We start from the raw sequence: 17,554 nt of genomic DNA, 5'->3' as shown, positions 1-17,554 counted from the left end.
CTGAAAAGGTCTCTGATTAGATAACCTCGCTGGAATAAACATTCTCACACTGCATATCCTTAACAATTAGAGTGAGTGAACAGGTTTGGTTCTGGTCACTGTATCCCTTATTATTTATTGGTCATGTTTGTGTCCTTGTATATCGCGTCCTCCTTTTCTTATTCCTTTTTTGCACTGAAAACGTTCTTGACCAGATCCCCTTAAAGGAGCACTCTCCTTTTACATACCCTTACAAAATATCACAAGTTTCTTTGTTGTTTTTTTTTTTAATATATAATCCTTGAGTCTTGTTTTGTTTAAATCTCTTTCACTTTTTTGATAGTATTTTGTTTCTTCAGGTTAATACTTAACACTTAAATGTTTTCCCCTAGAGTGTTTTTAATTGTTACTAAACTTTAATTCTAGTCTCTGTTTCTCTTAGGTGGATGAAATTCCAGATGGAGCAGTAAAACCTCCTATGAATAAAATGCCTATATTCTTTTTTGGCACTCATGAAACGTAAGTCCTTTAGATTGAAGGGCATATTGTTTTCATTGCAGGACATCTTAACGGTAGCTTAACAGTTTGCATTGTGTGTTTGAAAACACATAATCTCTAGTGGCAAGATAGGCAGCTTGCTTTCCACATTCGCTATGAAATGGTGTGGATATAGTCTACTGTTCCCTACAATGTGCAGCTTTTCCTGCTCAGTAAAATAACAGCCTATCTAAAGTAGCATGATTGACATATCTATCTTTCTTTTGTAAGACATTTTAATTATAATCTCATGTATCCTCAAAACTGTGTTCTAAAAGAAAATGAAATAAAGCTGAAAACTGTGGAATAAGTAGCATTTGAGTCCTTTGAGGGGGAGAGGGGAAAGGTTTGAGAAAGAGTGGAGAGGTGAATTTGTAGCCCAAGTTCTCCCCTCAATTAGTTTCATGTCTGCTATTATGTAAAGCATCCAAGAAAGAGAAACATTTTTGGTAACACTAGCGTTTTGCAATGGAACTTAACATTTCTATTGAAAGGACTCGACCTTTCCCACTTCTAATATGTTTTTATGCTATTCCCTGACTGTTCTAGTGAAATCTGTCATGCTACTTCATAATGTTGTTCTACTGTAAATTATAGAGATGATTAATTCAGTGTTAATTTCCTGTTTGATTTGTGGAGGAAATGCTGGTTTTATTCCCGTTTTTGAAATAAGCTGCAAATAGTATTGTAAATCAGATCATAGAGCTAGTTGTTGTCTTGTTAATTGTTTCTTTTCTAGTATAGCTTGCAGAAAGCTTTTTTTGTCCTTCAGATCATTAAGAAATCTATAAAAATCTCTTTGAGGTGGTGCTTCCTACCTATCTTCAAAAATAAATGTGATGATAGAAAAAATACAGTATTTGGATGAATTAAAAAGAAAGCGCTATCGACTCTCACTGACACTACATTCTATTTGACTCTTTTTAAGAAGTAACTTCTCTGTCAATGACCTGTGTGCATGTTTGGCTCCTACAACCATGCATTTCATTGACTGTTCACAGCACTCCATATAATTCTATATAGGCTTAATTATTTTTGTGGGTTTATGGGGAAAGGAAGCAAGGTTTGAATTCTGTTCTCCCCATTTTTTGCCCTTGCTTTATACTGTTCAATAGGTTTGTACCCTTTTGAGGATATTTTGACAGTTAAAGCACCCTTTTACTTCTTTTTAACGTATGTATGTCATTCTGGATTGTACTACTTTTTTTTTACCTGTCATTCCTGAAGATCACAGATCAAGTGTAGGGTAGAAAGAAATGAATTTCTACGTAATCTTAAAAGTTTCTGTAGAATTTTGAGAAGCACAATGATCTTTTTTCAAATGTTACTCAGGTTCCAAAATCATGTTTCATTGCATGTAGATTACTGGGAAATTTGAAACCTTATTACCAACTCTTTGATGCTCATACAAAGCAATTTTATTAAAATCTGATTTGGGTAATGTGGTAGACTCAGGGGTACTGTATTTCAAAGTTCTCCAATGTTTTCTTTAGAATATAACTTTGAAAAATGTTTTTGAACTTGTGCCTCTCATATAGTGTTGCAAAGTACTTCCTTTCTTCTGGAACAGGTGGCCAAGAGAGGTTGTGGGCTTTCCATCCTCCAGAGATGCTCAAAACCTGACTGGGCATGGCCCTGAGCAACTTGCTCTAGTTGACTTTGCTTTGAACATGGGGGGCTGGACTAGATGATTTCCAGAGGTCTTGCCTTCCAACATTAATGATTCTGTGATTTTAAAGGATAAGCTTGTACTTCGATATTCATTGCTTTCTTCTGAGCTTCACTAAAAACTAAATTTGTGGCTTCTTGATATTCTTGAAAAAATAAACAAACCCAAAACCCTAAGAGCCTATTTCTTCTTTTCAAGATATTTGCAAGGTGTCATCTTGTTTTAGAAATATTATCCTCTTCTAAAGGAAAACTAGATATAAGGTAGATATTTGTATTTTAAAAAAGCTTTATGTGAATTTCTTATGTTAGTAAATCACAAATTTTAGCTACTCACAGGCAGGCAGAAGGTCATACTCTGGACTCAAGACCCTGGGCCCTATACATCAGGATGATATCTGTCCTGATTAGGTTTCCTTGACCTTTTCTCCTTCTTGTATATGGGGGTTTAATTGCAAAAACCCAACAAGATACATGACCCAGTATTTCTCCAAATTTGAACGGTGTGAGTAGAGACTTACAACTGTGGAAAAAAAAATGCTTCCTTTCAGAGTAAAGGAAAGAAAAGCAATGCTATCTATTTCCTCTGGTCTGTCTTTCCCTCTTCCCCCATCCCTCTTTTTGCTCTGGTTAATATGCTTTGCTAATGTGTAGATCCCTGACTGGATGCTCTCTAACAATATTCCGCAAAGAGATGGATGATAGCAACTGTGAAAGATTAGGTTATTTTACACTACTGGAGTAGGAAATGCTTAAGCTTCCTAGATGACTTGCAACTTCTCTTTATCTTATCTAAATGAATAGAGAGTAAGTCTCAAATACTTCATTATAGATATGATGAAAAAAAGGGGAAATGAAACATAGGGGCTTTTTTGTTTGTTTGAACTTTATCATGAACAATCTCATAAAACCAGTAGCAACATCTTCAATTCAAACAATTGGCTCTTAGATTTATACTTTGTCAGACAGAGCTGGATATAGGCACGTTGAGAACGTTGGTAACTGAGGTTTCCTGTTTTGCTATTAACAGCAGTTGGATTGCACTATGAAGTCTTAACCCTAGAGGACATAGAACTATGTCAAAAACTTCATGTGCCTTGATGTTCTGCAGTACAAAGTAGAATATTGGTATTTAGTACTTTATTACCTTGTTTTCCCAGGTCTGACTTCGAAAAAATTACAGTGTAGATACTGCAATTGGTGGGAAAAGGTGCCAGTCTAATGGCCGTGGTTGTGCAACTTGCACTATGGGTAATAATTTATGGATTTTAGGGGAAGTATTTTTTGAGTGCCTTGGGGGAGGTCAGTTTCTGTAGATGAAAACAAAGATAAAAAGTAGTTTCAAGTAGGGATAGAGAAAAAATTAAAATAAGGAACAATTTAACACTTATACTAGCCAAATTATTGAGTATGTCTCTCTTCACACTAAAACTAAAAAAAAGCTAATCAATAGAAAAACAGAATATACAAAAACTGTAAGTTTGTTTCCAACTCTGTGCCACTTCATGTCAAAACACTATTAACTTAAGCAAAGGTTTTAGGCCTTTTTAAGTATCTTTGAACAGTAACATTATATTTATCATATTCTTGATAAGCTGCTTTTCATTTGGATTTACAAGATTCTGAAAGACAGAAATGAGCATTTAATGTGAAACATTTAATAGTCTTATTTTTTTTTTGTTCGATTTCCATGTCTTTCAGGATAAACTATATAGCATTCTTACAGAGATCTAGGCAGTCATTCTATCCCACCTTTGTTTTTTCATCCCAGGCGTATTGGTTTTAATATAATAATTATGAAAAATATTTCTTTGGCTTGAAGCCATATCTTCTTATACTTGTACTCATAATCTTTCATTATGTTTCCAGGATTTAGGAAATCTTTATTTCTTCACATTTTAGCTTGGTTTGCTAAGGAAGCAATGGCTTTTTCTGTATATCAGTCAGCTGCTCAGGTTTTAATCACTGTTTGACAGTGGTGGATGGCTCTGTCAATTGTGATCTTAACAAAACATAACATTCAAGACATAGTATTGCCTGTTTCTTGCCTGGAGACTCAACACCTAGGAGAGAGCAGTGAGTTTGGTAGCACTAATGGAAAACTGGGTTTATTGAAAGCAAAAGTTTAGAAGTCTGAAGATGCTTCAGTAGCAGCGCTTTGCTGATTGTAGAATATCACTTCATATGCCTCATTAACTAATTTTTTTTTATACCATCTGGTACTAAAGTTAATTTAAAGAGTAGTAATTTAAAAATCTGATGTTTCTGGTAACTAATCTTTTCATCTCTTGAAGGGCATTCTTGGGACCAAAGGATATATTTCCTTATTATGAAAATAAAGAAAAATATGGCAAACCAAATAAAAGAAAAGGCTTTAATGAAGGATTATGGGAAATTGACAACAATCCCAAAGTGAAATTCTCTCATCAGCAAGTAAGTGATTCAGAGTCTGTAAATAATGTAATCTGTTTTATCATGATTTAAATGTGGAGAAGCCATTAACACTGCTTCTTCGGCAGCACCCGGAAGCAGGACGGTGAGTTCTGTGGTGGGGTGGACTTTTTGAGGCAGTGGGAGCTTCCCTTCCTCAGTTGCTAGAGATATCTGCTCTCACATGGTCTACCATGAGCTACAGGGGTCAACCTGCTTCACCATGGCCTTCTCCATGGGCTACAGAGGAATATCTACACTAGTGCCTGTAGCACCTCCTTGTTTGCTGGCCTTGGTGTCTGCATGGTTGTTTCTCTCACATTTTTGTCATTCCTCTCTGTCACAGCTGCTGCGCAGCATTTTTTACCCTTTTTAAAATATGTTTTTATGGAGTTGACACCAACATTGTTGACTGGCTCAGCTTTGGCCAGCTGTGGGTTTCTATTGGAGCCAGCTGGAACTGGCTCTGTCTTACATGGGGGCAGCTCCTGACCTTTTCTCACAGAGGCCACCCCTGTACCCCCACCCCCTGCTACCAAAACCATGCCATATAAACCAAATACAAGCTATTATAAGTTGAACAATTTTTAAAATAAGCTGGTACAGTGCATATCTAGTTCTAAGCATCTTAATTTTTAAATGCATCTGTATAGTAACTTGATTTATGAAGCTTTTATTCTTAGTTTTTATTTTTGTTTCTCTCAGTGTTCCTGTATTTCCAGTGATTTTAAACATGTATGGTACAGAATGTACTACAGTTACCATACCGATTAGCACAAGAAGTGAGGGCCTCCACCCCATGTGTCCGGCTTGTCAGGGTGTAAATCAGATCTGGTTCATGTTGATGATGATTGCTTCTGCGAGTACAGTGAATATTCCTCTGATGATCAATCTGATCTCCAAGGGAGACATTCTGGTAGCATTCCTGGTACTGTTTCTGGAAAGATAAAATAACACAAGTCTCAGCAAGGTGACTCTGGACTGGTTACCCCTTGTAGTTAATAGCTAGAATATAACCATCTAGCACTAATGTGATGTTTAGCTCCACTGAGCTATAGTGGATGAAATAGTGTGGGCCAGCAGGACTAAGGAAGTGATTGTCCCCCTGTACTCAGCACGGGTGAGGTTGCATCTTAAATAATATGCTCAGTTTTGGGCCCCTCATTACAAAAAAGACATTGAAAAAAGACATTGAGGTTTGCATGGCAAGGTTTTGGTAGTGGAGGGGCTACAGGAGTGGCTTCTGTGAGAAGCTGCTAGAAGATTCCCCTATGTCTGATAGAGCCAGCTTCAAGATGGACCCGCCACTGCCCAAAGGTGAGCCAATCAGGAAGAGTGGTAGCACCTCTGCAATAACATATTTAAGAAAGGGTAAAAACCACTATGCAACAGCAGCTGGAAGAGAGAGGAGTGACAATATGTGAGAGAAACAGCCCTGTAGACACCAAGTGAAGAAGAAAGGGGAGAAGGTGCTCCAGGCACCGGAGCAGAGATTTTAAATCAGCAGGGTCTCCTCTTATCAGTGGTCTCATGACTTGGGGGTCTGCAGGGGCAGAGATAGGGTAATTACCATATGTAATCCTGTTGTTCATAGCCTGAAGGCAGGCTGCTTTTGCAACAGTAGTAGGTTTGCTTAATGATCTTATTGGTATAGCAGTGGGCTATGCCCCCTGTCCAATATGCTACTCGCTGGTCCCCAAAAGCCATCCACTTTGCTTTGATCACCTCCAGGTAAGGAGACATGCCACAGATATTCAGTCTCACTTTCATCAGCCTTCTGCGCATATTTTTCGTGCAGATTGGCCATTTGAAGGGGGGGGGGCTCATGGAATGGCCTTTATGGTATCTCTCTGATTGCCCCCTTGAGGTCCAGCAGATATCTCAGATTTAATAATATGGGCTACATTAAATTTGGATTCATCTAATTCACTCTGATCACCAGGTTCTTGATTGAGGACCTACCAAATGTCTCTGTCCCAATTTTCTGGGGAAACAATTAGCTTATGAATTTTAACAGCATGTGGGGTTTGAGGGCCCGAATTCTCATGAGTTCTAGTTTATCCTCTCAATTCCTGCATTTTTCCTCCCCTAGTTGTTTCTGCAATTGTTCTATTTGCAGAGGTAAAAGCATTTCTTGTCACTTTCTTTGTTCAACCTCATCTTGTAACACTCTCATTTCCTGTTCTTTACATTTCTTATAATGATATGCAGCTCCCAAACACATTCACAACATTTTGCATATTATTCCCTTCTCTTTACCATCTTTCAGTTTCCCTCTTACAGGGCTTACCTATTCTTTTACCTTATTCTAATTATCCCACTTTTAACATGCTGAATCATCCAAAAATTTTGGTGAAAGGTTAATTCCACGCCTCTATAAGCAGTCAGTGAGTGAATCCACCACCCCGATGGCTATGCCAATTTTTGTTGCGGGTGAATTTTTGTAGCGATTAAGGCACGGACCTCGTCGATGGGGGCTCCCTGCTTGCTGCTAATATCGCAGGTATACCAAGGCATCGGCCGTTTGCCCCAGCATACATGCAATACTGGAATCTTTATGCCCACAAATTATTAAGAGAAATCATCATTATGGGGTTAACTAAAAGGGCTTTATTAATGATCAAACGGTAATTAATCAATGACTGAATAAAATTCAGATGGCAATGAAATGGTGATTAAGCAACTGAATGTTAGTCAAACAGTGATTTAACAATGATTTGACAATTATTTCAATTATAATTTAGATTATAATTTAGACAGCAGTCAAACACTCTACTACTTACTATACTTCTAATAATTAAGCCATATCTGGATATATATAAATATCACTAGCATGCAACATACTTTTAGGCCTTATGTGAAATGTTGCTTACCTTGTTATAGATATCAGATGCAGGGTAACGGGTCTCTCAACCTCGAGGAGTAACTCCGAGAAGCATCCCTGCTCAAGGGGGATATTCCCGCCGTGCAGCCTGCTGTCATACAGGAGCACTCAGTGGGCTGGAGAAGCTACAGATTTTTTTCGCATAAAGTGATTGACTTGTAGTCAGACCCCCCCCTTTGGTGTATGTGCAGATGCACAGCTGTAGCAGTTGTAGTTCTGTCTAGCACCAGCTCGGGCTGGTACTGTTAGCTCCTGATAAAACATGACCTAGACTCCTTAGTTCCTGAGAAGATTTAGCCAAGCACAGTTCTCACAGCAAGGCTGATTTCGGTCAGGCCTACTTGTCAGTGATGCCTATTCACTCTGGGCGCATCCATCACACCTTCTAAGCTACAAGTATTCGCTCTCCACAAATATCGCTGCAACATTTTATTATGTGATATCTTAGTGTACTGTATTTTCCTCCCTTCTTATATTTATTGGAAGCAATGTTGCATCTTATTACCACCAAAACTGTCACATTTCCTGCTTGAATCAGTCCTTGTCTGTCAGTGATTCCCCGTTTCATATTCCCCTGATAAAGCTTTTGGGCTTAAGCTATAGCTATTCATCCATCAGAAGCCCCAAAGTTACTCTAAAGGCAAATAAATTGTCCTCTTCTCCCCCCTCCCCAAATACTGGTTAAGTATTTTCTCTGCTTACATATACAGAAAGGTGCTGATCCACTCATGACAGTGGAGAAAGACTGTATTAACAAAAGAAGTGTACTTTTCCCTATTTGGAATAAAGGAGTCAGTATACTTTTTCACCATTTCCTTGTGAAGCAAAGTTCTAAGAATTTCAGTTCACACTGCAGTAGCACCCAGCAGCCCTATCATAAACAAAACCTTTATTGCATATGGCATTCTACAACTGCAGAAAAGAATGATAGCCTTTTACAACTGAAGAGAAAACAATGGGTGAAGGGAGCATGAAAAACATGGATGTTCATTATCCTGATAGGCCATAATGTCTGCATCTGGCATAAACATAGTCTGACTTTACATTCCAGATATGAATCATATTAAACACAAAGACAAAATCAACAGTCGTGGGAAAGGTCTCAGCCCATCTTCATTGTCAGAGGTTATAGCACGGCGTGTCAGGGCATGTCCTTGGTCCACATGGCTCCATAGTTGATCATCCAGCTTTTTGTTGTTTGGTTGTTTTTTCCTTAATAAAAACAAAGGATAAGAAAACTCGATCCAAGACAGGATCGATTTTAAAAAGAAAGAACAATCCACTGTGTATTTATTTTGTAGTCCTTTCCATGGGCATCGGTGGCTACCCACACATATAGATTAAGTGGAGTTTTTAAAGTAAGGGGTGCCTCTCTAAATTTAGGAGGCTCCCCAGGACAGGCTGTCCTGGGCAGTATCTTGATTTGCTGAGGGAGAAAGTAGCCAATAAATCCCCTTGTTTGGTTTTTGTGAGCAGTGCGAAATAAGCCCACTGGCTGTTTTTTGTCTCAGCTAAGGATAGCTCCACTAGTTTTCTCAGCCTGGAGGGGCTGGTCATCTTCCCAACAGGAGCTATAGTAGCAGCTACTGTTCCCTTTGTCAAAGGGGCTGCAGGCATTTTCTTTTCTCGAGTGGGGAGGCAGCTTTTGTCTGGGGGCTGCCGCTTTTTTGCCAACCAACGTAGGTCAGATAGGGGCAGGCCAGGCATTAAATGTCGGGGAAACCCCTTACCTATTCCAGGAATAGGATTGCAATCGCATCATTCTGCTCCCAAAATCCATTTCCTCCACCCCAGCAGAATCCTGCTTGAATCACAAAGCATAGTGCTCCCTCAAGCTCCTGCAATCCAGCCGGCTTCGTTAGGGCACATGCATTTGCTTTCCCTAGAGCAGAGGTTTCAGACTTCTCCCCCTTATCAATAATAATTAGGGGTTGGAGTTTGAAATCAGGATCTGCATCAAGAGCAAGATCAGGTTCTGCCACCCCTGTTGCCTTCGGAGGCGTTGCCTTTGGAGGCGTGGCGACCTGGTTCAGGAACGGCACGGTGACCAAACCCAGGCCACTCGGTCCATGAGCTCACAAACACCAATGTGGTGGATGGCAAATGGCGTTTGTTGATACGTAACACAGCCTTATATAGCCTGGGCTTACGACGTCACTTCCGTCCGCTTACATCATGAACTAACACGCAATTGGCTACCCGGAGGGGGTCCTACCTTTCCGTACATCGCGAGATCTTCCGACCGCCGGGCCTTAGCTACCCACATTTCCCCCCTCCCTATGCTTAACGAAATAGCCAAAAAATTATAAAATATAAAAATCTTAGCAAATATAAAATCTTAACAATATAAAATCTTACCAAATTTAAATAAATTAACAAATATAAAAATCTTAACAAGTCTCAAATATAACATCAAAAGTCTAAATTTAAAATATAAAGTCTAAAAAGTGCAAACAACAGTTTCACAGTAACAAACACTTGGCACACTTGGGCCAATGGTAACTTGAATGTAACTGGGTGTAGCGCTAACCAAATACCTTCCTAAAGCAGCTGCTGGTGTTCTACAAACATAATGTTAACCTTCGCTGGCCAGCTCTTAACAAATGACACAAGCTTACTCAATATACAGGGTCTAAAGACCAATACCAATATGATTATTACAATCAGCCCTAAAATCAAAATTACACGAAGGGATAGCAGCCCCTCCTCATAGGGGCTACGTCGCCGTTGTTTGGATTCCGCCGGTGGGGAACTCTCAGGTGCGGACAGGATGCTTGTCGACTTGTCGTCCTCTCCTGCCACCGGGGCGTACGGGTTACAAGGGCATCTGACAATCTGATCCTGTGGACAGAAACTCACAGTTTTCGTTAGCTTTATCCTGTAAGTCCGGTTTAATAGACTTAAGCAGACACCACTTAATTTTACCATCTTTCTTGATAGCAGCATACCCTTGCCCTGTCAGGACTAGCCTCCACCCTTGTTCCCATTCTCCCAGCTCATTTCTAATTGTGACCAACGGGCCTTCCTCTAACGCTCGGGTGGCCCAATGTTTTTGGGTGGGGCTATTCACCTCTTCCCCCCGGGGGAACTGATTTAGTGCTAGCAGAGCAGTCGCTAGCAGGTGTGCTTGGTCTCCCAGGGGAACGGCATTGACAAAACCTTCCGTTTTTGCTAATACCTCTAATTTAGATTTCAGCGTTTGATTTGCTCGTTCAACTATGGCTTGTCCTGTGCTATTATACGGGATGCCGTGTATTAAGGTGATACCCCACTTCCAAGCAAATGCCTGGACTGATTTGGAGACAAAGTTCGGACCATTGTCCGTTTTGATCTGATTAGGGACGCCAAGCCATGCCATAGCCGTCAGCCAATGTTGGATGGTCGCTTTGGAGTCGGTCTTAAGGTGTTGCGTAGCTACAATGACTCCGCTATATGTGTCTACGGTTACTGCTAGCCATGCTCGAGGTTTCAGCAACTGACAGAGCGTGAAATCCGTCTGCCACACCTCGGAGGCCTTAAGGCCTCTGGGGTTGACTCCACTGGACCACAATGGTGCTTTCTGACAGTGGGGACACGTGGCTACTATGTGTTTCGCGTCAGTAACTGAAATCCCTCACCTCTTTGCAAGCGCTTTAGCTCCAATATGGAGAGACTCATGCAGCTGACGGGCATCTCTTAGCGTCCACAGTCCTTTCGCTGCGGCGTCCGCTTTGTCATTACCGGTTTGGAAGAACCCTTTGATTGGGTTATGGCTATTGACATGGATGACCGATATGGTACCCTTTCGGGAAAAAAGTGCTTCTTCTAACATTAAAGCTGCTGTGGATGTTGACACGCCAGGCCCCGACATGGCTAAGCAAAGCTTGGCCACGAACATCGAGTCAGTCACTACGTTGAGGTGTTCCATTGGGAACAGTCCGCACGCTAGTACTACGGCCATCACTTCTAGCTGCTGGACTGAAAGCGCACGATCGGTCATTTTAATGCAGTGCCATTCTCCTTCCGATTGCCATACTGCTGCTGCAGTTGAGGTCGCTGAGGATGCGTCTGTGAAGATCATTGGTCCTTGTTGGGGTCGGTCCATGATTTTCCGTGGGAGGTCGATGTCGACAATTGCCAGCATTTGAGTCCAGGGGGGCTTTATAGCATACCGGACTTCGCCACCGAATCCGACAAGGGCTATGGCCAGATACTCTGACATCGCTACCGATTGCATTGGGAGCTGTTTGCGGAAGGGTAGGTATATCCTGGCGGGTTCGATGCCTAGGTGTCTTAGGGCGAGTTTTCTGCCTTTCATGATGAGGTTACCAAGGCACTCGATTCCTGGAGAGAATGCACATGACGGTTTTCCTAGGACTATCCATTGTATAGGTTGAGCTTTATCAGGGGGGCCCTGGGCTAGTGCCCCTACTCCCCCTCCTTCAAAAACAAACAAAAAATCTTTCTACAAATATATAAAAAGATAACAAAAAATCCTTCTACAAATATATAAATAATAAAAGGAGGACTAGGGAGACCATACAGTCCCTATTGGACACAGAAGGAACAACAGTAACAGGGGATGAGGAAAAGGCTGAGGTACTTAATGCCTTCTTTGCCTCAGTCTTTAGTTGTAAGGAGGGTCGTTCCGTCTGTGTACTAACCCAGGAGCTAGAGGAGCATAATGAGGCACCTGTGATCCAAGAGGAGGTGGTCAGAGCCTTGCTAGCCCGACTGGACAGTCACAAGTCTATGGGGCCGGACGGGATTCACCCTAGGGTACTGAAGGAGCTGGCGGATGTGCTGGCCAAACCCCTTTCCATCATCTTCCAGGGGTCCTGGCTGACTGGGGAAGTCCCACTGGACTGGAGGCTGGCTGATGTTGTGCCCATCTACAAGAAGGGTCGCAGGGAGGATCCAGGGAACCACAGGCCCGTCAGTCTGACCTCAGTGCCAGGGAAAGTCATGGAGCAGGTGATCTTGAGTGCTATCATGAAGCACATGCAAGAGAACTGGGTGATCAGGCCCAGTCAACATGGGTTCACAAAAGGCAGGTCTTGCCAGACTAACCTGATCACCTTCTATGACAAAGTGACTCGGCTGCTGGATGAGGGAAAGGCTGTGGATGTGGTCTTCCTGGACTTCAGTAAAGCCTTTGACACAGTTTCTCACAGCATTCTGCTTGAGAAACTGTCAGCCTCTGGCCTGGACAGGCACACGCTCTCCTGGGTGGAAAACTGGTTGGATGGCCGGGCCCAGAGAGTGGTGGTAAATGGTGTGAAATCCAGCTGGAGGCCAGTGACAAGTGGGGTTCCCCAGGGCTCAGTGCTTGGTCCAGCCCTGTTCAATGTCTTCATCAATGACCTGGATGAAGGCATCGAGTGCACCCTTAGCAAGTTTGCGGACGACACTAAGCTGGGTGGAAGTGTCGATCTGCTGGAGGGTAGGGAGGTTCTGCAAAGGGATCTGAACAGGCTGGACCGCTGGGCTGAGACCAATGGCATGAGGTTTAACGAGGCCAAATGCCGGGTCCTGCACTTGGGGCACAACAACCCTATGCAGTGCTACAGACTAGGAGAAGTCTGTCTAGAAAGCTGCCTGGAGGAGAGGGACCTGGGGGTGTTGGTTGACAGCCGACTGAATATGAGCCAGCAGTGTGCCCAGGTGGCCAAGAAGGCCAATGGCATCTTGGCTTGTATCAGAAACGGCGTGACCAGCAGGTCCAGGGAGGTTATCCTTCTGTACTCGCACTGGTGAGACCGCTCCTCGAATACTGTGTTCACTTCTGGGCCCCTCACCACAAGAAGGATGCTGAGGCTCTGGAGCGAGTCCAGAGAAGAGCAACAAAGCTGGTGAAGGGGCTGGAGAACAGGCCTTATGAGGAGCGGCTAAGAGAGCTGGGGTTGTTTAGCCTGGAGAAGAGGAGGCTGAGTGGTGACCTCATTGCTCTCTACAACTACCTGAAAGGAGGTTGTAGAGAGGAGGGTGCTGGCCTCTTCTCCCAAGTGACAGGGGACAGGACAAGAGGGAACGGCCTCAAGCTCCGCCAGGGGAGGTTTAGGCTAGATGTTAGGAAAAAATTCTTTACAGAAAGGGTCATTGGGCACTGGAACAGGCTGCCCAGGGAGGTGGTTGAGTCACCTTCCCTGGAGGTGTTTAAGGCACGGGGGGATGAGGTGCTGAGGGATATGGTTTAGTGTTTGATAGGAACGGTTGGACTCGATGATCCGGTGGGTCTCTTCCAACCTGGTTATTCTGTCATTCTGATTCTGTGATTCTGTGATTCTTCCGTGAAATGTACATACAGGTCACGTGGTAAATTCGGGTTCCATTTGGCAAGTGTGCTTGACGATACCTGTTGTTCAATGAAGTCGAGAGAGTTCATTGCTTCCGTCGTCAGTGTTTTTTGCTCCCATGGGTGCTTTCTTTTTAGAAGATCATGCAGAGGGGCCATGGTTTCAGGAGGGATCAGGACGATATTACGGAGCCATTGCAAAGACCCCACTAGCTGTTGCATATCATGGAGTGTTTTGATGCGTCAACAGATTTTTATTTGGGGGGGGTCACATAAGAACTTGTGATCCCCACTCCCAAAAAACTGACACATGGCCCTCTTTTAATTTTCGCGCTCGCAATCTCGAACCCGTTTATTTTTAGAGTTTCTGAGACTGTCGACACTAGCTGGTCCACCTGACTTTCTGACGGCGCAGCGATCAAAATATCGTCCATGTATTGAATGATTGTCGCGGTCGGGTCACTGCGCCGAACTGGTGCTAACGCTCGATCCACCGTAATTTGGCAAATAGTAGGCGAGTTGATCATTCCCTGAGGCAGCACTTTCCACTGAAAGCGCAAGTTGGGGTGTTGGCTATTTGGGAACACGACAGAAAAAGCAAACCGCTCCTTATCTGCCTCATGTAGAGGTATCGAGAAAAAACAGTCCTTAATATCAAGGACAGCACAAGGTTGTCCTTCCGGTATCATAGAGCTCATGGGCAACAGCGTTTGGACAGGACCCATTGGTTGAATTTTCTTGTTTACCTCACGCAGGTCATGGAGGAGACGAAACCCCTCGCCGGTTCGTTTGGGTATTACGAAAACTGGGGTGTTCCATGGGCTAGTGGAAGGCTCTATATGACCTCGTTGTAGTTCACGGTCAATTAGCTCAAGAAGAGCATCCATTTGAGGCTTCGACAGGGGCCACTGCTCGACCCATACTGGGTCGGACGATTTCCACTTCAGTTTAATTGGTGGAAGTGGGTATGCGGCAGTGGCCCTTATGGTAAATTTGTGGGACTCCCGACACAACATATGGGAAGAGGGTAATAGTTTTCTCCGGCCCCTTTTCAGTGTGAAGTGTTATTGCTATCGGTTGAGCGCTCTTCCGAGCTCGGGTTAATCCCCCAACTCCACCCACCATAGGGGCGTCTTCCAATTTCCAACGTGGGGGCCAACTCGTCTCGGGAATAACTGTAACGTCTGCTCCGGTATCGATGTCTGCTCCGGTATCGATCAAAAAGGGGACACTAATGGTGGTGCCATTTAAGGTATTATAAAGGGAACAGGTCCCCCACACCACTGGTGGGTTATCACACTTCACTGCCAGGGCCACCCTGGGGTCTCACCTCCAGAGGGTGGTCCTTGCTGTCCCTGAGATAAGGGCAGGTTCGACTGGACTGCTGGTTGAGCCATAAAGTTGGTTGCTTCTCAGGGGGGCAGCAGGTTCGGGGGCGCCTCGCCCCATTCAGGGTTGGCATAGTTGGGCCGCCTGGTGTCCCAAGTGGGAGAGGGCCGTGCGCGGCCCAGGTGCCCTCTCCCCCTCCCGTTTCCCTGAGTTTTAGATCTGCATTCCTTGGCAAAATGCCCTTGCTTCCCACAGGCCCAACATGGTCCTCTAGGTCGATTTTGGCGTGGGGGGAATGCTGTTGGCAAGTCATTAAACCGAGGGCAGTTTGTTACAACGTGACCCACCTGGCCACATTTAGAGCATGCCATCACGTTGGCTATTGCAGTGCTAACGGCCATCTGGATTGGGGCTAGATGCTCTTCCTTCGCGACATGCTTGATCATGTCTGCGATAATTGACCCCACCGGCAATGACCGCAGAATTTCTTTGGTTGTCGAGTTACACTGCTGACGCAAGCATTCTGCTACAACCGGGCCTTTTGCTTCCGCGGGCAGGCTCGAAGAGTCGACTGCTGCCTGGAGACGGTCCACGAATTGTGTGAAACTCTCACTTTCACTTTGTTTTATCGTGGACCATGGTGATGGCTTGGCAACAACTCTAGAAGCTGAACGAATGGCTTCTCTGGCCGCACGGATAGTTGCCATGACTTCATGGGCCCGCAGGCCCTGGGCTTGTGCCTGAGGGGTGATCATTGCTGGGTCTGTTCCCATGAGCCGCTGCAGGCTGGAGCCGTGCAGTGGGTGATCTGCCCCAGCTACTTGGGCCAGCTGCTTTATGCAGTTGTCCTCCCATTCTTGTTTGAACACAATCATCCCTGCCCCGTCGAATATTAATCTACAAGCTTGTTTTATATCAAAGGGCAGCATATCATCTCCACCGAAAACACTGTCTATGAGGGTGGAGACCATGGCAGAATTAAGCCCTTTATCCGCAATTGCTTTAACAATTGCTTGTATATCCTTAGGGTTTATTGGTGAGTGGACCCTCTGTCCCCCGTCTGTGACCTGGACCGGGAATGCTAGCGTGGCCGATGGGGCCCAATCGGCACATGCTATCTTTATTTTTCTCCAATCCGTGAGAAGGACTTGTCCCCCTCTCGGCTTTTCTTTAATTCGAGTGGGGATATGTCGGCTTTTAACTCTATGCACCCCCACTTCCTCCTCCTCTGAGCTCGAGTCGGTTGTGGACCACCCGCCCCGACTAGCGTCTGAGCCGGAGTCAGAACTCGACTGACCGGCCACTTCCGGGCCCCGATCTCTTTTTGTTGGGCCCCAGCCCCGCCCACCTCCCTTGCGGGCGGGGCCGCTCCCTCCCCCCGGCTCGCCCCGCCTGCTGCTCGGGAGCAGACGGACGCTGACTGGCTCTCCGCCCCTCGCGCGCACCACCCTTCTCTTTCACGTTCTCCTCCCCCTCACGCTCGCACGCGCTATTCAATTCCAGCGCTACCGCCCTGTTCCCGCCGCGAACGTTCTCACCCCGCCTTTCCCTTTCCCGCTCGGCGCCATCTTGGGGCGCAGGAGGTGCCGCTCTCCCCGAGATTTCCTCGGGCTCCGCTTTTCCGGCGGCGCCCCTGGCCTCCTCGGCCAACCCACCCCAGAAGGATTCCGCTCGTTTCTGTCCCTCCGTGAGCGGGTCGGGGTTTGGGGACTGAGGGGACGTATCCCCCTCTCGCAAACATTTAGACTCTGCATAATCATCACCACGTGGGGGGTGCAGAGTCCGCGTGGCCGCCCCGACCCCCAATCCCGGGGTGGCCGACAAACAGTCCCTTGCCGCCCTCCAGGTCTCCTGCTCCTGCATGGCCTCCTGCAGGGCCTGTACGACTTTCCCCCACGACTTAAGGCTTTTCGCACAACCCGAGGACATCGCCTCCTCGGCTAACGCTTTGGTGCATTCATCCCGCACCTCGGGGTGGAGAATATCCACCGGCTGGTCAATGACCCCAAGCTCTAAAAGTCTCGCAATTGCAAGAATAAAATCTTTAGGCTTACAATCTGTCTTATATAATTGTGATACGACCTTCACAAGGGCTTCCATCTTCCTTGCGGGTCCAGGAGCGTCCTCCCCGCCGGGCTGGTCCAGCCACACCAGCCGCCGTTCACCCGATTCCAAGCGACTTCCCGATTCCCGGAGCTCCTTCCCGGCTCTCGGGTTTCGGCACCACTTGTTGCCTTCGGAGGCGTTGCCTTCGGAGGCGTGGCGACCTGGTTAAGGAACGGCACGGCGACCAAACCCAGGCCACTCGGTCCATGAGCTCACAAACACCAATGTGGTGGATGGCAAATGGCGTTTGTTGATACGTAACACAGCTTTATATAGCCTGGGCTTACGACGTCACTTCCGTCCGCTTACATCATGAACTAACACGCAATTGGCTACCCGGAGGGGGT

At 45.1% G+C, this 17,554-nt stretch overlaps 1 protein-coding gene across 1 annotated transcript in view; it reads left to right on the top strand.

Moving 5' to 3' along the window:
* Positions 1-17,554, top strand: part of LOC138733856 (lens epithelium-derived growth factor-like) — a 115,354-nt gene that overhangs the window by 42,196 nt on the left and 55,604 nt on the right. Inside the window, exons 3-4 of the mRNA XM_069881358.1 lie at positions 422-498; positions 4,479-4,617. Of these exons, the coding sequence (XP_069737459.1) occupies positions 422-498; positions 4,479-4,617 (216 nt within the window). The remainder of the gene's footprint in view (positions 1-421; positions 499-4,478; positions 4,618-17,554) is intronic.

Source organism: Phaenicophaeus curvirostris, assembly GCF_032191515.1.
Source record: "Phaenicophaeus curvirostris isolate KB17595 chromosome Z unlocalized genomic scaffold, BPBGC_Pcur_1.0 scaffold_52, whole genome shotgun sequence".
Classification (NCBI taxonomy): Eukaryota; Metazoa; Chordata; class Aves; order Cuculiformes; family Cuculidae; genus Phaenicophaeus; species Phaenicophaeus curvirostris.
The sequence above is the reverse complement of the archived record's forward strand: the minus strand, read 5'-3'. Positions and strand labels throughout refer to the sequence as shown.